Raw genomic sequence first — 22,296 nt, forward strand, 5'->3', positions numbered from 1 at the left:
TACCCCAACAACAATATCAACAGGGTTATGCACGCAGAACTGTGTAATGCACAAATCAAGTTTGGATCACCTCGGTTCCCAGAACTCCTGAAGATAGACCTTGACTGTGGATATTGTATCACAGATACAGCTCCTTTGGCTGTTCAGAGATGTCACTAAACCCGTCCATATATGTAAACAACCACGCATGAGCAGCGCCTATTTGACGGAGGGGGACCGACAGCCGATAAGTTCCAGTCATTCCGCAGGAAAGGAGTTACACGGCTCACGTTGTCTGTAGTTCAACCAAGCCTAGGCGGTCAATAGCGTGCTTCGATCGCGTCCGCATTGTTACTTTGAGCCAGGAAGGGCTCTCAACAAGGGAAGTGTCCTGGCGTCTCGGAGTGAACCAAAGCGATGTTGTTCGGACATGGGAAAGATACAGAGACACAGGAACTGTCGATGACATGCCTCGCTCAGGCCGCCCAAGGGCTACTACTGCAGTGGATGACCGCTACCTACGGATTATGGCTCGAAGGAACCCTGACAGCAACGCCACCATGTTGAATAATGCTTTTCGTGCAATCACAGGACGTCGTGTTATGACTCAAACTGTGCGTAATAGGCTGCATGATGCGCACCTTTATTCTAAACGTCCATGGCGAGGTCCATCCTTGAAACCACGACAACATGCAGTGCGGTACAGATGTGCCCAGAAAAATGCCGAATGGACCGCTCAGGAGTGGCATCACCTTCTCTTCACTGATGAGTGTCGCTTATGTGTTCAAACAGACAATCGTCGGAGACGTGTTTGGAGGCAACCCGGTCAGGCTGAACGCCATAGACACATTGTACAGCGAATGCAGCAAGGTGGAGGTTCCCTGCTACTTTGGGGTGGCATTATTTGGAGCCGACGTACGACGTGGTGCTCAAGGAAGGCGCCGTAACGGCTGTATGATACGTGAATGCCATCCTCCGACCGATAGTGCAATCATATCGGAAGCACACTGGTGAAGCATTCGTCTACATGGACGACAATTCGCGGCCCCATCGTGCACATCTTGTGAATGACTTCGTTCAGGATAACGTCATCGCTCGACTAGTGTGGCCAGCATGTTCTCCAGACATGAACCCTATCGAACATGCCTGGGGCCGATTGAATGGGCTGTTTATGGACGACGTGACCAACCAACCACTCTGAGGGATCTACGCCGAATCGCCGTTGAGGAATGGGACAATATGGACCAACAGTACCTGGACGAACTTGTGGATAGTATGCCATGACGAATACAGGTATGTATCAATGCAAGTGGACGTGCTACTGGGTATTAGAGGTACCGGTGTATATAGCAATCTGAACCACCACCTCTGAAAGTCTCACTGTATGGTGGTACAACGTGCAATGTGTTGTTTTTATGAGCAATGAAAAGGGCGAAAATGATGTTTATGTTGATCTCTATTCCAATTTTCTGTACAGGTTCCGGAACTCTCAGAACCCATGTGATGCAAAACTTTCTTTGATGTGTGTATTAAAGGCACCAGTAATTCGCAGTTATTTCTACTTCAGTAACCACCTTCCAAGAATGAAGCCAATAAAAATAGTTTAAATGACAGAATTACTTTGTTCTGCAGTTTTCTCGTTTTTACGAGAAATAATACTTTTCTAGATCGTGTGGGTGATGTTACGCTGCAGCATGGATGATTTAAATCGTTAAGGCATCTCTCAAGACAACGCTCTCGCACACCTCCTTTCCGGGAATGGGCCAAGAGTATTCAGTCTGAACTTTTATATTTCCAAATGACTGCACACTGACAGTAATTCGTCAGTGGAATATTTCAGGTGCATACATGATGAAGACAACGGAAGCTCATCGAACTTAATAATATATGGCTGAACGGGCTGGTGCAAGTCTTCCAGTTGTATGTCGCTTTGGTGATTTGCGTGATCCACCATCATCCGGTATTCAAGGCTGTCGTCCATTTAAATACTAATCGCTTCAAACGTTTCGCAACTTCGGTGATCGGGCAAGAACCGTTGGAGCCAACGTAGCAAGGCCGTTGCCTGTTTTATAGTTTAATTCTTACAATGTATATATTTAGCGTAAAGGTCGAATATGGTGCTACATGTTGACTACTGCACTGCAACTGCATCTCGTAGTCTTCGCCTATGGACTCGGGACATTTAGTTGCAGCTAGGTGTAATCATCGAGTTAGGCCTGTCACTACATGTTCCTGTCCACATGTGTGTGTTAGCCCCTTTTCCATTTTGTATCCGCTTTGTCTAGTTTCCATTCATAGGAGGAAGGAGCTTTTTGTTCGGCTAAAGATGATGGGCCGGGGTTTCTCTAATACTGCTAAATAATGGCACCTGGAGCCTACATGGAGGACGTAGCGAGAAATTATTGCGGAAAGTGTTCTTAACGTCCTGCCAGAGGCACAACCTGACGGAAATGCTGCAAGCAGGAGCAGCGGAATGGCTGATGAAAATGCCTACTGTTAGTTCTGGTTTGCTGATTGGCTGAAAGGCCTACATTTGAAACAGGTTCGTGAACAGGTTGGGAGCTCACAAAACCGTCGAAACTGTGGCAGTCGACGGGCCGCGTGCTCTCTGAGGTGCAGATGGTATTTTCGAGGCGTATTATGGAAGCCTGGGTTACGTGATCTATCGTGATCAACCAGAGACTGACTGTGATACATAAGACTGCGAATATCCGTAGTGTGTTCTCGCGCATGCGCAGCGATTTCTCGTTAGGCATTCTCCGTCTGTGCTTTGTGAATAACGAGGAGTAATGAGTGTGGACTCATGCGGTAAGATAAGGGCTCTGTAGAAACATGGATATTTTAGCTAGTTGGAAGTGTCGAAGTGGTAGTTAGATAAAAAGTGACTGACTTGGCTAGGGTTATTCGATGCTAATAAACATCATGTGTTTTAGTGCAAATCTGACAGTGACCTCTTCCCTATCGGGTAATTAGCAGCAGTAACTGCTAATAGTCAATTGAATGTGACTTACTGAACAGTTACCGGTAAACCTTTCCAATCCGATGGAGATCAGAGAGTTTAATCATCTCTCACGGGTAGAAGCAAGGTTGGTGACCCTTATTTAATCTGCTTGGATAGTAAGGCACTGTTGTTGTTGTGGTCTTCAGTCCAGAGACTAGTTTGATTCAGCTCTCCATGCTACTCTATCCTGTGCAAGCTTCTTCATCTCCCAGTATCTACTGCAACCTACATCCTTCTGAATCTGTTTAGTATATTCATCTCTTGGTCTCCCTCTCCCTCTACGATTTTTATCCTCCACGCTGCCCTCCAAAACTAAATTGGTGATCTCTTGATGCCTCAGAATGTACCCTACCAACCGACCCCTTCTTCTGGTCAAGTTGTGCCACAAATTTCTCTTCTCTCCAATTCTATTCAATACCTCCTCATTAGTTATGTGATCTACCCATCTAATATTCAGCATTCTCCTGTAGCACCACATTTCGAAAGCTTCTATTCTCTATTTGTCTAAACTATTCATCGTCCACGTTTCGCTTCCATATACGGCTACACTCCATACAAATACTTTCAGAAACGACTTCGTGACACTTAAATCTATACTCTATGTTAACAAATTTCTATTCTTCAGAAACGCTTTCCTTCCCATTGCCCGTCTATATTTTATATCCTCTCTACTTCGACCATCATCAGTTATTTTGTTCCCCAAATAGCAAAACTCATTTACTACTTTGTCTCATTTCCTAATCTAATTCCCGCAGCTTCACCAGATTTAATTCGTCTACATTCCATTATCCTCGTTTTGCTTTTGTCGATGTTCATCTTATATCCTCCTTTCAAGACACTGTCCATTCCTTTCAGCTGCTCTTCCAGGTCCTTTGCTGTCTCTGACAGAATTACAATGTTATCGGCGAGCCTCAAAGTTTTCATATCTTCTCCATGGATTTTAATTACTTCTCCTAATTTTTCTGTTGTCCTTTCTACGGAATCCAAACTGATCTTCCCCGATGTTGGCTTCTACCAGTTTTTCCATTCGTCTGTAAAGCATTCGTGTTAGTATTTTGCAGCCGTGACTTATTTAAACTGATAGTGCGGTAATTTTCACATCTGTCAACACCTGCTTTCTTTGGGACTGAAATTATTATATTCTTCTTGAAGTCTGAGGGAAGTTCGCCTGTCTCATACATCTGTCTCATACATCACTAGATGGAAGAGTTTTGTTAGGCCTGGCTCTCCCAAGGCTGTCAGTAGTTCCAATGGAATGTTGTCTACTCCCGGGGCCTTGTTTCGACGTAGATCTTTCAGTGCTAGTAAGGCACAGTAGACAATTAATCCGCGTCCGCCAAGAGCTTTTCAGGTTAAATCCGTGGAGCAGTATGTCCCACATTTTGCCTGACACGCCACACACAACCAGCAGTACGTGGACCCTGGCCACAGCCGGGACGCCACAGAAGCTTCGATGATGGACAAAAGGAACGTTTCGGTTCTTATCTGCTTTAGGCAGCATACCGGTACAACAATGATTTCAGACATCTTATTAGTTAAAACCAAAATGTCCGTAGGGGGATAGTCAGTGAATAAAAAGTTGTTTATCTGCAGATGTTTTTCGTCGCCCAACTGTTTATTAATCTATTTGTTTATTGTTCATTTTATTTGTATGCAGATGTTTTCCCTCGCTCAACAAACTAGGGTTTTAACTAAGAAGGTTGGACCCCCATAATCTTTGCCATGTTGTATACCTTGTTTTAATGTTTATATGCACCTGATGGTGTGGTTAGACGCTACGAAACAGGTAGCGCCTTAATAAAATTGGTTCAAAATGCAGCTTCATTGCTTTTCCCTCTGCAGTTAGAAAATATTTGAATACAGCATTGGTCATACTATAAGTAACCTATTCGTATGTTGGCAGCGCTATAGATTGTGTTAATATCGCTGACAGGGCTCTGCGCCCTCAGCAAGAGAGTCTTTGTTTGGACGGACTAGATCACTAGAAGTTAGCGAATGAATAGGGAAGTCTATGGACATCATATTCTTAGTGGAGACTCTGTGTTGGTAGGATATGCGTTGTAAAGTGAGATGAAATGATGTGTTTATAAGAAAATACGCAAGGAAATGTATGAGGATTGATGTATAGTTGATAATTTTTGGGTAGTGGAAGTATTGACAACTATATAATTATTAGAACTGGAGTGAGGTAAAATTTTCTAAATACGTTGTTTGCTCTTCAACGAAATCTTTCTTTTAGCTAACCATATGCCTCCTATTAGTTAGAGTCTGTAGTAGCTAGAATCTTTTTATTTATCTGTCTGTTGTTGCTACTTGCTGTAATTGTTGTTCGCTTTATGAGGATTTCCCATGAGGTAAGTGACTTATGAAAAAGTATGGGGTTTTCACTTCGGGATTCGGGATTTAAATGAGTTTAGGTAATTAACAGGGTTGGAGGTAGTTTCATATTTCTTTAATTTCATATTTTTTGGATTTGTATTATTGTTAGGATTTATTGCAATTCAGAGCCATTATTTTGTGTTAATTATTGGAAGTCGTGTTGCCAATGTATAGCAGTCACATCGCGTTGTACTTGTATATTGTGGGTAATAAATGAATACGTTAAGTTTAAGTTGTCTTTGTCAGCGAAAATTCTGTAGGTCAGTTTCAATAAAAAAAAATAACTAAAGAGTTACTTTCAATACGCACCAGTATGACCCACTATCAATCTCATTATCAGTCTGGTAATGTCGTAAAACGTTTTCTGAAAACTACGACCTTTCGAAAGATGTTAATGAAACCATTATACAGTGGTCTTCTTCCATACTAGTGACAAAGTTTGATGTGTGTGTTATCAGATTTTAATGATTGATCATACTTTACTACAGAATATAATGTTTTCACTTTAGCAGACTGTTCAAAGAAGGTGTTCTTTAGACACATTACTACTGTGTATCGAACCGGCAACAGAGAGTAGGACTTTTTCCTTTTTCCCGGGAAAAATTGTCACGCAAACTCACTTCATGGTTCGGGACCTTATTATCCGAAAATTGTAGAACCTCGGTATGTTCTATAACTTTAGTTTAGAACATTTTCACTTTTTTCTTGAGAAAAATTGGAATGTTTATTGCGAGACGAAATATGTTTTGTCAAAATTTCGGTATAGAATTTCTATTTCACTCCTCTAGAACAATTTCTGACCGCACAATATTAAATTATTTTGGAAGACGCAACAGGAATTTTAACTTTTAAATTTCTTTGCAAGTAGTAATCCTTTTCTTAACGTCCCACTGGTTGTCTGTTGCGCCCAGCAAATGAATCACTCTTACCTTTCATTTTCAAAATCCAATACGTCTTTGGTTTAACGGCCATGAAACAATCTGCAACTAATTATTCACAGATCTAAAAAAATACCTCTCTATTAGCAACATGTGGTATTTTTACCTGAGAATATGAAAATTCAAGTCCAGTAATGGAGAACATAACTTCCCCGGCTGTTATTACGACGTACTGTGGGACCAGCCATAACATATGTACCGAGTTTGGAGATGTCACTGTGTACAACTGATGCTGAAAGAGAAGTAGAAGGGAGTAAACAATACAAAGATTACGTGTTAAACATAAGATGTATAAAAAGCCTATTCTAAACTCAAAAGTAATTTTAATTTTAGTTTGTGATAATAGTTATCTTTCAAATTATCTGCTAAGGCAATGGTTATTTTCTACATTCGAAAGAAAATTACTTACATTTGTGCTATCTGCTGTTTTAACCAGTACATAATTGTAAACGCCTCCAAACTTTAACTCCACGCTGTCTACTTTGTTGTTGTCCAGATAAACATCATAACTGAAAAAAAAATCAGTGTAATGTTCCCAGATCAGACATTTGTTACAATACTGAAAGCATTACACAAGGAAGCTAAGCGTAGCAATGCCTGACAGCAGGTCCTTACGAGTAATTAAGTGTGGCATTCCACTTAGTCTACATTTAAACGTAAATAAATAAAATAACTGAATTTATATGTATGATTATTTATTGTTAACGTATACGATACACCAAATGACACCATAACTTAATCAGAATTTTTGTTGATGTTGAGCCTGAGACTGGAAATTCTGGAAATTTGTGGAAAGTTCTGACTTGCATTAACCTAATCTAACTTGCACTAACTTACGCTAAGGACAGCACACACTTCCATGTCCGAGGGCGGGACTGGAGCCGCACGCACTGTGACAAGGCTCCTGAGACCGCGTGGCTATCCCGCGCGGCGTACCTGAGACTAGCTACAGGAAAACATAAGCACACATGGATGCCCTAACGCATCAAATACTCGTCGTTGTTGTTGTTGTTGTGGTCTTCAGTCCTGAGACTGGTTTGATGCAGCTCTCCATGCTACTCTATCCTGTGCAAGCTTCTTCATCTCCCAGTACCTACTGCAACCTACATCCTTCTCAATCTGCTTAGTGTACTCATCTCTTTACGATTTTTACCGTCCACGCTGCCATCCAGTACTAAATTGGTGATCCCTTGGTGCCTCAGAACATGTCCTACCAACCGATCCCTTCTTCTGGTCAAGTTGTGCCACAAACTTCTCTTCTCCCCAATCCTATTCAATACTTCCTCATTAGTTATATGATCTACCCATCAAATCTTCAGCATTCTTCTGTAGCACCACATTTCGAAAGCTTCTATTCTCTTCCTGTCTGCACTGTTTATCGTCCATGTTTCACTTCCATACATGGCTACACTCCATACAAATACTTTCAGAAACGACTTCCTAACACTTAAATCTATACTCGATGTTAACAAATTTCTCTTCTTCAGAAACGCTTTCCTTGCCATTGCCAGTATACATTTTATATCCTCTCTGCTTTGACCATCATCGGTTATTTTGCTCCCCAAATAGGAAAGCTTTACTACTTCAAGCGTCTCATTTCCTAATCTAATTCCCTCAGCATCACCCGATTTAATTTGACTACATTCCATTGTCCTCGTTTTGATTTTGTTGATGTTCATCTTATACCGTCCTTTCAAGACATTGTCCATGCCGTGCAACTGCTCTTCCAAGTCCTTTGCTGTTTCTGACGGAATTACAATGTCATCGGCGAACCTCAAAGTTTTTATTTCTTCTCCAAGGATTTTAATACCTACTCCGAACTTTTCTTTTGTTTGCTTTACTGCTTGCTCAATATACAGATTGAATAACATCGGGGATAGGCTACAACCCTGTCTCACTCCCTTCCCAACCAGTGCTTCCCCTTCATACCCATCGACTCTTATAACTGCCATCTGCTTTCTGTCCAAATTGTAAATAGCCTTTCGGTCTCTGCCACCTTGAGAATTTGAAAGAGAGTATTCCAGTCAACATTGTCAAAAGCTTTCTCTAAGTCTACAAATGCTAGAAACTTGGGTTTGCCTTTCCTTAATGTTTCTTCTAAGATAAGTCGTAGGGTCAGTATTGCCTCACGTGTTCCAACATTTCTACGGAACCAAACTGATCTTCCCCGACGTCGGCTTCTACCAGTTTTTCCATTTGCAGCTGTGACTTATACACGCAATTCTTAATATTGTGTATTTCTACAACATTGTCAATATCGTCGAAGGCATAGTGGAAAGGAAATTTATTGTTTGTCTTCGGTTGACTGAACGAGACTGCGAGCAGCTTGGTACAAATATCGTATCAAGTATACAGAGAAATTAAAATATAAATATCTCATCTGGGTGTACTGCTGCGTCGTATTGCAAAATACTTAAAATACTAAACCAACATTTCGGCCCAGATGCAGCGACCTTCCTTAGGACAAAAACATATTTATAACAATATAAATTGTTCGAACAATAATACAAGATTATTTTATAATGACCACATAGGTACAAAACTTATAAGTATATAGTCTTGGCATGACATCAGCTTTGGATAAAATAGAATCAACAGAGATTAAGAAGCATACATCTGTATATTAGAGTATGCACGCATCCACAGGGTACACCAAATTTCATATACACAAGTTACTATCTCGAGTAAAATAATAAAGGCTTTGTAAACTTCAGAATTCCTATGACAGAAGAAAACAATAACATTTGTTGGAAGAGGTACCTTCAATTCCACAAAGTTCTGCAGTACGCGGTCTTGCAGCGATCCGAAGAAATTGCGGGAAAACAGCAAGTACTTCGCATCCCCATCTTTCTTATGACAGCTGCCGAAAGGGATATCTTTATGCCTATCCGATATAAGCAGGAAGAGATTGAACGACGGTTAGTATCCATTCGTCAATTCCTACCAAGGTGATTATCAGCTTCCTACGCGCCTGAAATTTTCGATACCAGGAGTGATCGCAATTACTGTTTGATTCGCAGTGTAGTGTTGACCTTTATGGCAGACTATCAGATAAGCGTCACTAAAATCATACGATGCTCTACATGTGAAGGACATCTCTTTGTCTGTCATACAGCATTTTAATAACACCGTCCTTGCGAGACCTCAAGACAATTCCATATATGACCTGGAATTCAGAAACTTGTTGGCTTTCTGAATTTGATGACACCGGGTGTGAGCTACCTCGTAAAAGAACAATCGTAATAAAGAGAAGCAAACATTTGTGGCAAGCAGTGTTGTAATTATAATAAGAAACTCCCAGAATCTTTTACAAATGCGAAAGTAAAAAAAAAGTTGTTTACAACAGGATGCGTACTGGAGTGTCCCACAATTCAGTTTGATAACATGACGCCTTTAACCGCGCGTCTGTGCATATCACTCTAACGTTGTCTTTTCAAATGGTTCAGATTGCTCTGAGCACTACGGGACTCAACTTCTAAGCTCATCAGTCCCCTAGAACTTAGAACTACTTAAACCTAACTAAGGACATCACACACATCCATGCCCGAGGCAGGATTCTAACCTGCGACCGTAGCGGTCGCGCGGTTCCAGACTGTAGAGCCATTAACCGCTTGGCCACCCCGGCCGGCCGTTGCCTTTTCATCTAATTTATTAGTAGCTCGTTAAGGCTGTTATTACTATCAACATGGCTTTAACTGAGATTTAATTAGAGCAAATCGCACCAAGAATGTTGGGGTTTGTGATGAATCTTCAGTGATCTGTTGCCTTGAAACGCAGTACTGTCATAACGCATTTTCCAATCTGGAAATGAGCGTTTACCCAGTGCGCTTTTTGATTGGCCTTGATGTTATGACTTTTAATTGGTTGTTGCTTAAAGCTCAGGCATTATTCCATAATTTACGTTATATCCCTCAGATAAATAAATATCTTATACCACACATTTTTAAACGTAGCCTTTGTGTTAGTCCAATATATAAGCTATCTCCACGTCATATTTAATCCTGGTCTGTCCAGATGTTTTAGCATGATACGGTAACAAACATACACACAAAATTTCGCATTTGTAACGTACATCAGATTGAAAGGCGCCAACGCTCTGTGCGTCCTCTCTCCGTCGGTTCCCTTTTCCATATCTTAATATCGTATGATGGTGGACTGACGTTCATTGTAAGGCCGGAAATACTGTCCTTACACGAGTGGCCGACCTTGTCGTTGTAAACCAATCCTAAATCAGCCGGGGCTCGTAGAAGGGAGATTATCATACCTCTTCGTCTGTTTTGCAGTGATTCTCGTGTAATTTCCAGTAGACTGCGGTACTCCTCTTTTATAATCTAACACTATTAGCAGAATCCGGATCCCCATATGGCGACCAAATCTAAAGCCTATTCAATCGCTATTGTTTCCGCTGTGGCGTAAAAGAAAATGCGTGGAGTATCTATGCTGAAGGACACGAAATGCTGATTCTGCTTTAAGTCTCTTGTTTGGAGAGTCATCAACGTACACGTGAACAAAGTGAATCCAATAAAGATCAATGTAAACACTGAAACTTGGACTGACTGTATCGAAGCGATTTTTCATAAAACTGAAGTAGTAATTATTGAGGTTTTCCAACTGATATCAGAATGGAATCACCAATAGAACTATGTAGCAATCTGCTTGAATCCAACGGTCGATGGTACGGGTTGAGTTTATTTCTGCTACCAGCAAAGGACAAACATCCTATATATCCAATGTAAACCTTATAAGCGGAAGACTGTCTCTAATTTCTCGTAGGAGAGCGATTAATCGACTATTAGACTGCTGACTCTTCTGACAAACAAAATTTTCTTTTCAAGCGCTGGCATCGAAAACACAGTGGAATTTCAGCAACCTCTACTAGTAAGGTGTTCGTCGGAGTCGATCGCGCTGAACTACTTCTACATCAGCAGTCTGCAAACCACTATGAAGTGCATGAGAAAGGATACGTCACATTGCACCAGTTTTAGCGCTTTTCCCGTTCCATTAACGTATGGAGCGCGGGAAGAATGATGTTTAAATACCACCGTGAGCGCTGCGATTAATCTAATCTTGTCTTATGGACCCTACGTGAGCGATACGTAGTGAGTTGGAACGTATTTCTAGTGTCATCGTTTAAAGCCGTCTTGAGACTTGCTAAGTAGGCTTTCTCGGGATTGGTTACGTTTATCTTTGAGAATCTGCCAGTTCAGTTTCTTCAGCGATCTGTGACAGTCTCCCACGGTCACACAAACCTGTGGCCATTCGTGCTACCCCTCTCTGTACACGTTCAATATCCCCTATTAGTCCTATTTGGTACAGGTCCCAGAAATGTTCTAGGATGGGTCGCGCTAGTGATTTTTAAGCAATCTCCTTTGTATGCTGATTGTATTTCCCTAGAACTCTACCAATAAACAGAAGTCATCTTTAGTTACTACTGAACCTAAGTGATCCTCTCATTTCATATCCAAATGGTTCAAATCGCTCTGAGCACTATGGGACTTAACTGCTGAGGTCATCAGTCCCCTAGAACTTAGTACTAGTTAAACCTAAGGACATCACACACATCCATGCCCGAGGCAGGATTCGAACCTGCGACCGTAGCGGTCGCTCGGTTCCAAACTGTAGCGCCTAGAAACGCTCGGCCACTCCATCCGGCTATTTCATATCCCTACGAAGTGTTACAGGCATGTATTTTTATGAGTTACTGATTCCGACTGCGACTCATTGATATTATAGCCATACGATATTCCATTTTTTAGTTTTGTGAAGTGCACAGTTTTATATTTTTGAACATTTAAAGCATAGCTTTGAAATCTTATCAAGATCTGATTGAATATTTTCGCAACTTCTTTCAGACGGTACTTCATTACAGATAACTGCATTATCTCCGAAAAGCCTGACGCTACTAGCTTTGTTCGGTTTTAACGATTTCAACTATTTTTCAGTGCCACTAGCACAAATATCTGGGGTTATTTCGCTCGTCTTATCAGTAGTATAAGAATTAAATTGGGACAACACTCCTGGGTTTTTCTTTCCTTTGCTATCCGCAACTTCAGTTCCGTCCTTGTCCTTGAGTGACTGGACCCTAACTCTGGTGCCACTAACGGCCTTTATATACGACCAGAATTTCTTTGTTTTTTGTGAAAGATCATTCGTCACTATTCTGCTTCGGTAATCATTGAAGACTTCACACAGTGGTCTCTTTTATTCTGCATCTCTCATGTACATCCATATGATTCGTTTTACACCTATTATGCAGTAGTCTGTTTCTTTACTGGGCCCGTATACCATCACGAAACGTTTTCCTGGGTACATATCTATACAGTGCATGGTCAACTATTATTTTAAACTTGAACCATAGTTTCTCTACGTGCTCAAATGGTTCAAATGGCTATGAACACTGTAGGACTTAACATCTGAGGTCATATGTCCCCTAGAACTTAGAACTACTTAAGCCTAACTAACCTAAGGACATCACACACATTCACGCCCGAGGCAGGACTCGAACCTGCAACATAGCGGTCTCTCTACGTGCTCCTGTCCTGAGCTAAATGTTTCAAGTTCCTCTTTGAGATATGCCATTACTACTGCTTTACATAGTTTAATGATCATATAATTCTATTTGTTTTAGTTGCCCTTTGTATGTTGGTTATCACTGTTAAACGTCGCTGATACCAGTTTTGACGTGGACATCCGCAAGAAACTCAGGTCTATTTGTTTCCATTAGATCTAACACATTTCCATCATGAGTGGTGTTCCGAGATATTTGTTCTAGTAGTTTTCAGAAAATGCAATTAGTAATGTTTCACAGGTTGTCTTATCACACCCACCACTAACAGGGCTGTAATTATCCTATCTGACTGATGGATAATTACAGCAGGACTGAGGAACTTAATTACAAGCGAACTGAGTTTTTTCTAATGTTTTCCTTTATATCAGGAGATGAATCTGGTAGTCGATAGAAGGATGCAATTAGATTTTATGTTTACCCCTGATACTGAGCCGTGCCCACACAATTTCGCATGTACCTTCAATTTCTGTCTTAGTGGGTTTAAGATTCTTGTTGCTGCTTCAAATGCAACACCTCGATTTCCCATTAGCCAACATCTACATCAAAATCTCAATTCTGCAGTTCACCACTGAGTGCGTGGCAGAAAATTCTGCGAACAGCATTCAGACTGTGGCTCGACCATTCCATTCTCGAATAACAAATGAGAAAAACAAACACTCCGTGCGAGTTCGCATTCAGAGGAGGCAGTTGGCGACTGAAATTATGTGAAAAGATCTCGGCACAACGAAAAACGTCTATGTCTTAATTATTGCCACCGCAGCTCGGGGTATCATATCCGTGACACACTCTCCTCTATTTCGCTCCAATGCAAAACGACCTGCCCTTCTTTGAACTTTTTCAGTGTTCTCCGTCAATCTTACCAGGTAAGGATCCCATACCGTTCGACGATGCTCCAGAAGAGGACAGTCAACTATAAAGTAGGCAGTCTCTTTAGCAGATTTGTTGCGTCTTCAAACCACTTTGGTTTTGTCTCCCTCAGAACATTTTCAATGTGATGAATCCAATTTAAGGTGTTTGCAATTTTAATTGCTCGGTATTTCGTTGAATCGACAATCTTTAAATGTGTATTATTTATCGTGTAACCGAAATGTAACTTGTAATCATGTGGACGACCTCATAATTTTTATTGTCTAGGGTTAATTGCAAATTTTTGTATCTACCGATATCTTGTCGAAATCATTTTGTAATTTTATAGATATTCTGATGGCGTTATTATGAGTTAAACGACAGTATTATCTGCAAAAAGTCTGAGAAGGCTGTTAACATCGTTTACATAGACTGGAAAAAATAGGTGGACGCCAGATGATCATTTCTGTTAAATTCTGTTACTTCCCGTGGATTATTGAGAACTGTGTTCTTTCTGACAAGAATCTAGTCGCACGCCTGAAAAGAACTCCCTTGATTGTGAGTTTACAAAAGGCGATTGATGTTTACGGCATTCGACGCCCCACATATTTTCTACCATGCAACGACAATATTGGCTGCTAACGGCAGCTAGAGATGGACTGGAGATATCCAACGGTAAAAGCGGCATGAGACTACGGAGCTTAGTTGGACTGCTTAGCCGACGAGTAACAGCAGTGCTACTGGTGTTGATATAAGGCGGAGCAATGGCTACGATAAATGAAGCAAACATTGCATTATATCTACAACAACAGTTGGCGACATTTCGTCAGAAAGGAACTCTAGGAATTGCGCAGATTGAGAAAGAAGTAGCAGATTAAATATTAGCGTTTCTGCAAGATGCGTCAGTGGAATGTGCGGTGTCGTATACCCCCGACTGAGCGGAAAATGTGCATGAGTAGTACACTGATGCGATGTGTGTTTAACAAGTGAAAGTGATGTTGAAACAGATGTACAACCATGTAGTTCATCATTGTCGTCGGACAGGGAGCCACAAATCCCGTCTCAAGTGAAACTTAGCAAAGGACAATCGTTGTCCAAGGAGCGTGTGCAAAACATGATTACGTACGTAGATCATCCACAGCCTAGCACAAAAAAAAAATATGAACACATTTCGACTAAGTCCGCAGCAATATGACCGTGTAGTGCTAAGAAATGCTAAGGTTATTCAAGGGAGGATAAGGCGCAATTGTTACAAAAACTGGTGTTTGCGCGTTTCAAGCACGCTCGGTCCAATATACAGGGTGTGCATTATACTCACCTACTACTTTATGCACATCAAACTGCTCGCGACACAGATTACAGTGATTCCAAGGGAAGCAGTGGATGGTTGCAAAACTTCAAACAGTGCTACAGAGTTGGAAGACGTAAGATAACGAAATTTCAAACAAAGCGTCAACTTGACGACGCACAGAATATTGCGGAATCAGCCCAAAAATTTGTAGATGAGATAAACAAACTTATCCCATCGTTCAATAAGGAACTCGTTTTCAACTCCGGCCAATCGAGATGAGGAAATGCAAAAGAAAGGAACCCTGGAAATTAGAGGTACCAAGAGAGTTGTGTCAAGATCACTTAACATTAATGCCTTAACGCATTTCAACACAATTATGCCGATTGATAACCTGGATGATAGATTGGCTGGAAACTTATTCATTGTGCTGCGAAAAGTTGTAGGTGCTGTGCCCCCTATGATTCATTCTCGTGTACGTGATGTTGCAATGGCAGTAGGTAATATTTAGTCCTAGCAACCAAAAGTGAGAAAATGGGCGTAAGAGAACTACAACTATGGTATGAGCACTGATTTTGGCCAATATCTAGTCAAGAAAACTAGCTTTTTCTTGATTCCTGGTCTGCGTATCAAAATAATATTCATTTAGATCAAACTATCCCTCCTGAACAGTGCAATTCATACCACCTGGAACCACTGGACAAATTGAGCCTCTGGATGTTGTTTTTTTTTCTTTTTTTTCGTGCGTATAAAACATGTTATTTCACTATCTGCAGCTACACCTTAAAGGATAGCCAGTTTCACGATGAGCTCCACGCCAGACTGCATGCTATCACATTCCATCAGTTCTCATCACCCCTTTACAACAATATGATTCTATATGCAGTCCTTAAGAGTGCATACCTAGATGAACGTCCTTCAAGGTTTGTAGCTCCGAAGGAGTTCGCCTTTGATCTGGATGCTGCGAATCTTATTGATCGCTGTGACACACCATTTTTCATTCGTTGTTCGTGGTGTAAGTTAATGATTTGTTTTGAACAATTCTTGTGGTCGACAGTGCCCATTTTGTGATGTGTAACACATATCCAACATCCCATAGAAGGTTGACCTCTGTACCTGCTGCCGGACACTCATTTTCTGTTGACCTCATGATGTGCATGGAGAGTCATTAGCAGCTAATATATTTCCTGTCATGACTGCTAAAACAACGCTCTCAAATGAGTCTTACTAAAAATTGAACTTGCTACCTCGCACCAAAGGGTTCCTTGTGAGTTACAAGGCTTACTGCAAAAATTAGTACTTAGACGGTTGTTGATTTTTCTGGCGACCCTTCATGACTCGGTCACTACACTTTATTTTACAAACGTTTCACGTTTTACTAAACTTGTGTTCATAAACTTAGGATTTTAAACATATACAAATTCTTTCAGTCTAAACGACCTCTTTCGGCAATAGGTCAGATAATGCCCTACACGGTCTTGGACCCTGTCACATGTTATCAAGGAAGAAGTGCAACAGTTACTCTGCGTCACACGGAATCCCTTCATAGTGGCCCAATTGTTACAAGTTGTGATAAGCAGATTAACTGTCTTCTGTTTCTTTTCCTGACAGCTGCGGACGCATGAACAAGTCCACACACACACACACACACACACACACACACACACACACACACACACACACATCGATAGAAATTCCTTAAAAAAATTAGTTTCCTTATATAGTAAGTTATTCTTTTATACTACATGGAGTATTCAGTATATTGCTCTCGGATCTGCTATCGGGTCACGTTTTATAACTTTCACAATCTTTCTCCGCGGCAACGGTTCGAGGTCGTCAGTTACTGTTAGCAAGTACCAACTTTTAGTAACCAGCAGCCACCACCTAATGACGACGAACCGTTGTCTCGCAGAAATATTATGAACGTTACAGAACATATTCCGGCGGCAGAACCGACAACCTTATAATGAAAGGATCCGTCGAGAAAAAATGGTTCAAATGGCTCTGAGCACTTTGGGACTTAACAGCTGTGGTCATCAGTCCCCTAGAACTTAGAACTAATTAAACCTAACTAACCTAAGGACATCACATACATCCATGCCCGAGGCAGGATTCGAACCTGCGACCGTAGCAGTCGCACGGCTGCGGACTGCGCGCCTAGAACCGCGAGACCACCGCGGCCGGCTCCGTCAAGAAAGCCTCAAGAGTCACAACAGGGTTTATTTATTAACACCGAATAATTCGTTTCCATCTGTTACGTACCAGCTACATACAGATGTCATGAAATCAATTAATCTATCCTAGAAAAAACATGGGTATCACACATCGTTACACACGACTGTGAATACATACCTGCCGTCTTCAATACTTGCTGATACTGAAGCATATTCGGATTCTCCTGATTTAATGCTAACTGTCAGTCCTACTTCGTCTCCCTTTTTGAATGTGATTGTATGGGGAAGGAAGTCATAAGATAAGTACAGTACTCTGAAAGAAAAAAAGACAAAGAACTTTTCGTATCACATACCATATCATAAAACACTGACATTTGCTGAAAGTAAAAATAAGGACCCTCACTGGAGTACAATTTTGATTGAAATTTTAAAAGATTAAATTATCACCCGCCTAGTTAGTTTGTTTACAGTTAGACTGCTACATTCATGCGGGCGGTTTCATATACAACACAGTAAAGATCTCACAACTGTGTGGGCAGTTTCATATACAACACAGTATAGATTTCACAGTTGTACTACGAAAGAGTGATATAGGCAAATTGTACAACATAATTGAAAAATGACAACGAACTAAAAGAAGTGAAATAAAAACAATTTATCACCAGAAAAGGAACCTTCACAACTAGCCACTAAAAAATAAACAGCAGTTGTCTTTATTAATACGTCTATAGCGAACCGTAGGCCTACCTGTGTGTGTGTGTCGCTATGCATTTCAAGTTTCCGGTATTTCCTTGTTATATTGCAGATCTAGAGCTTCCGTATCACGGGTCGATTGAAAAAAATGGTTCAAATGGCTCTGAGCACTATGCGACTTAACTTCTAAGGTCATCAGTCACCTAGAACTTAGAACTAATTAAACCTAACTAACGGGTCGATTAGACACATCGATTGTGCCAGTGACTGTACAACATTCGTGACGGGAAGCAGGTTTTCCTGTTCATTTCTCTTTATTACATACGCCGAGAAAATACATTCAAGTAGGATATTTTCCTGTCTTACTCCGATTTGAATATGTTATCTGTGTGAAAGTGTTAATAGTCTCAGTTCAGGAATTTATGGATTTGTTGATAATGTGCAGCTCAGTCGTTTTATTTTTCTATCCGTGGAATCTACATAATGCACTCGAGTCGAATAGTTTTCTCGTGTGGCTTATGAAAGACAATCCGTTGATCTCTTGATATAAGTTTCATGTTCTATACTGTCGTCCATACACCATGTTCTGTAGATCTCATGACGAAGAAGAATCATTGGAAACATGAAACGAGTTAAGCCACGTATTGAGAAAATCGCCTATAGAAAACGACCACTAGAAATCTGTGTTAACAGGTAACTTATCAGTCACCTGCAACATTGTGTGTGCTTAAACAGTTGTAGATGACAAACTAGTCAACGTAAAATCAAGTGTTCTGTCAAAAGCTGCTAGTTTTTGTCGGTATGGTCTGCAACAAAGTGTATTACAGGTTATCCTGTTCAGCAAGATATAAAATTTCATATACCTGGTAATCAGGTAATTTGTAGAAAAAAGTTTGGAGGCCATCCAGTTTTTTGTCTTATGCCCGCGAATACGTTCTCAGTTATCTAGCACCATAATGTACAACTCCATTTATTTTTGTTCATTTACAACAACAGGCTCCATTAGAATATTTTCAATACTACACTACTGGCCATTAAAATTGCTACAACAAGAAGAAATGCAGATGATAACGGGTATCCATTGGACAGATGACATGTGACTACATTTTCACGCAATTTGGGTGCATAGATCCTGACAAATCAGTACCCAGAACAACCCCCTCTTGCCGTAATAACGGCCGTGATACGCCTGGGCATTGAGTCAAACAGAGCTTGGATGATGTGTACAGGTACAGCTGCCCATGCAGCTTCAACACGATACCACAGTTCATCAAGAGTAGTGACTGGCGTATTGTGACGAGCCAGTTGCTCGGCCACCATTGACCAGACATTTTCAATTGGTGAGAGATTTGGAGAATGTGCTGGCCAGAGCAGCAGTCTAACATTTTCTGTATCCAGTAAGGCCCTACGGACCTGCAACATGCGGTCGTGCATTATCCTGCTGAAATGTAGGGTTTCGCAGGGATCGAAAAAAGGGTAGAGCCACGGGTCGTAACACATCTGAAATGTAACGTCCACTGTTCAAAGTGCCGTCAGTGCGAACAAGGGTTGACCGAGACGTGTATCCAACGGAACCCCATACCATCATGTCGTGTGATACGCCAGTATGGCGATGACTAATACTCGCTTCCAATGTGAGTTCACCGCGATGTTGCCAAACAAGGATGCGACAATCATGATGCTGTAAACAGAACCTGGATTCATCCGAAAAAAGAGACGTTTTGCCTTTCGTGCACCCAGGTTCGTCGTTCAGTACACCATAAAAGGCGCTCCTGTCTGTGATGCAGTGTCAAGGGTAACTGCAGCCATGGTCACCGAGCTGATAGTCCATGCTGCTTCAAACGTCGTCGAACAGTTCGTGCAGATTGTTGTTGTCTTGCAAACGTCCCCATCTGTCGACTCAGGGATCGAGACGTGGTTGCACGATCCGTTACAGCCATGCGGATAAGATGCCAGTCATCTCTACTACTAGTGATACGAGGCCGTTGGGATCCACCACGGCGTTCCGTATTACCCTCCTGAACCCACCGATATTCCGCTAACAGTCATTGGATCTTGACCAACGCGAGCAGAAATGTCGCGATACGACAAACCGCAATCGCGATAGGCTACAATCCGATCTTTATCAAAGTCGGAAACGTGACGGTACGCATTTCTCCTCCTTACGAGACATCACAACGACGTTTCACCAGGCAACGCCGGTCAACTGCTGTTTGTGTATGATAAATCGGTTGGAAACTTTCCTCATGTCAGCACGTTGTAGGTGTCGCCACCTGCGCCAACTTTGTGTGAATGCTTTGTAAAGCTAATCATTTGCATATCACCACCTTCTTCCTGTCGGTTAAATTTCGCGGCTGTAGTATGTCATCTTCGTGGTGTAGCAATTTTAATGGCCAGTAGTGTACATATATGTATTTGTGTGTGTGTGTGTGTGTGTGTGTAGTGCAATGTTTGTGTTGTACGACGATGAGAGAAGGGGGAGGGTGAAACTCGGTGCCGGCACACTGCCTGCTCCTCGCAAATAGCATTAAGAGGGTCGCCAAGCTTAACGTTCGGATTACTATCAGTGGTGTCATATGCCCTCAGTTCATGAGACACTGCGAAGAAATTCGGTGTCTAAACCAGGATACTGGCGTAAAGTCTGGTGATCAGGAACCTTAGGCCACCACCCCTCTTCCCCTCTCTGGCCAAATATTGGCACAGAAACTTTTTTCCGCCACCAGGATTAGAACCAGTTTACGCCTGGATCGAGCACCCCAAGCATGCGTAGGCGACCTTTTTTTAATATTTCATTTTGTTCGTTATTGTCTGTGTCATTTATTCGGGGTGAACGTTCCATGACACCCGTTCAAGTTCATCGTTGATCTATTCACTCGGTTTCTTTTTTATTATAGAGGGTACCTAACCTTTTGACCGAACACACGCTGAGCCACCGTGCCGGCTTTCTCGTGTCTTTAGATTAGATTAATACTTGTTCCATATGTCATGAATACGACACTTCGTAATGATGTGGAACGTGTCAGGTTAATGAAAGATGTCTGTACAAGATATTACATTACACAAAATATTGCATGACACTAATGCATAAGTTAGTTAAATATTGCATGACACTAATGCTTAAGTTAGTTTTTTTCCCTCCCTTAATTTATATCTAAAAATTCAGTCAATGAGTAGAAGGAGTTGTCATCTAGAAATTCTTTTAATTTATTTTTAAATGTTGGTTGACTATCTGTCAGGCTTTTGATGCTGTTTGGTAGGTGACCAAAGACTTTTGTGGCAGCATAATTTACCCCCTTTTGTGCCAAAGTCAGATTTAACCCTGCATAGTGAAGATCATCCTTTCTCCTGGTGTTATAGCTATGCACACTGCTATTACTTTTGAACTGGGCTGGATTATTAACGACAAATTTCATAAGTAAATATATATACTGTGCGGTTACTGTGAGGATCCCTAGATCCTTAAATAGATGTCTGCAGGATGACCGTGGGTGGGCTCCAGCAATTATTCTGATTACACGTTTTTGAGCAACGAATACTTTTCTACTCAACGATGAATTACCCCAGAATATGATACCATACGAAAGCAGTGAATGAAAGTAGCCATAGTAAGCTAATTTACTGAGATTCTTATCACCAAAATTTGCAATAACCCTAATAGCATACGTAGCCGAACTCAGACGTTTCAGCAGACCATCAATGTGTTGCTTCCAGTTTAACCTCTCATCAATGGACACACCTAAAAATTTTGAAAATCCTACCTTAGCTACAGACTTCTTTTCAAAGTCTATATTTATTACTGGAGTTGTGCCATTTACTGTACGGAACTGTATGTACTGTGTTTTATCAAAATTTAAAGAGAGTCCGTTTGCTGAGAACCACTTAATAATTTTGTGAAAAACATCATTTACAATTACATCACTTAGTTCTTGGTTTTTGGATGTTATTACTATACTTGTATCATCTGCAAAAAGAACTAACTTTGCATCTTCATCAATATGGAATGGTATTTTTATTATATTGTGGCCCGGATGTCTACATTAGGCCTACATGAAATGTATCTGCAGTTGCGAATATGAACAACCATCGTCCGTGTAAGAGAATGATGACAATGTGCCGGACCAGGACTCCAACCCGAATTTCCCACTTTACACGAGCGATCGCCTTAACCACTTCGGCTATCCGTGCACTACTCACGGCTAGACCTAAACTTCCATACGGCTTAGTTCCTGCGCCACAACGTGTACTCGCACACACATTAAACAATTCCCCTACATTCGCTGCCTGGTATCGGCGGATAAATATGATATTGCAGTGATCGTGTTGTTGAGAAGAACTATGCAAGAACAACAACAACAACTTCAACAAAAAGTTTCCTGGTAGGCCTACCTAGAAATTTTTCGTTGTTCTGCCTTCAGTCCGAAGACTGCTTT

At 41.3% G+C, this 22,296-nt stretch overlaps 1 protein-coding gene across 1 annotated transcript in view; it reads right to left on the bottom strand.

The window, feature by feature from the left end:
- LOC126267084 (peptide transporter family 1-like) overlaps positions 1–22,296 on the bottom strand; it is a 212,669-nt gene that overhangs the window by 10,613 nt on the left and 179,760 nt on the right. Inside the window, exons 13-15 of the mRNA XM_049971947.1 lie at positions 17,352–17,486; positions 6,707–6,806; positions 6,404–6,529 (exon numbers count right to left, since the gene is read on the bottom strand). Of these exons, the coding sequence (XP_049827904.1) occupies positions 6,404–6,529; positions 6,707–6,806; positions 17,352–17,486 (361 nt within the window). The remainder of the gene's footprint in view (positions 1–6,403; positions 6,530–6,706; positions 6,807–17,351; positions 17,487–22,296) is intronic.

The sequence above is a fragment of the Schistocerca gregaria genome, chromosome 4, assembly GCF_023897955.1.
Source record: "Schistocerca gregaria isolate iqSchGreg1 chromosome 4, iqSchGreg1.2, whole genome shotgun sequence".
In the NCBI taxonomy this organism is placed as follows: Eukaryota; Metazoa; Arthropoda; class Insecta; order Orthoptera; family Acrididae; genus Schistocerca; species Schistocerca gregaria.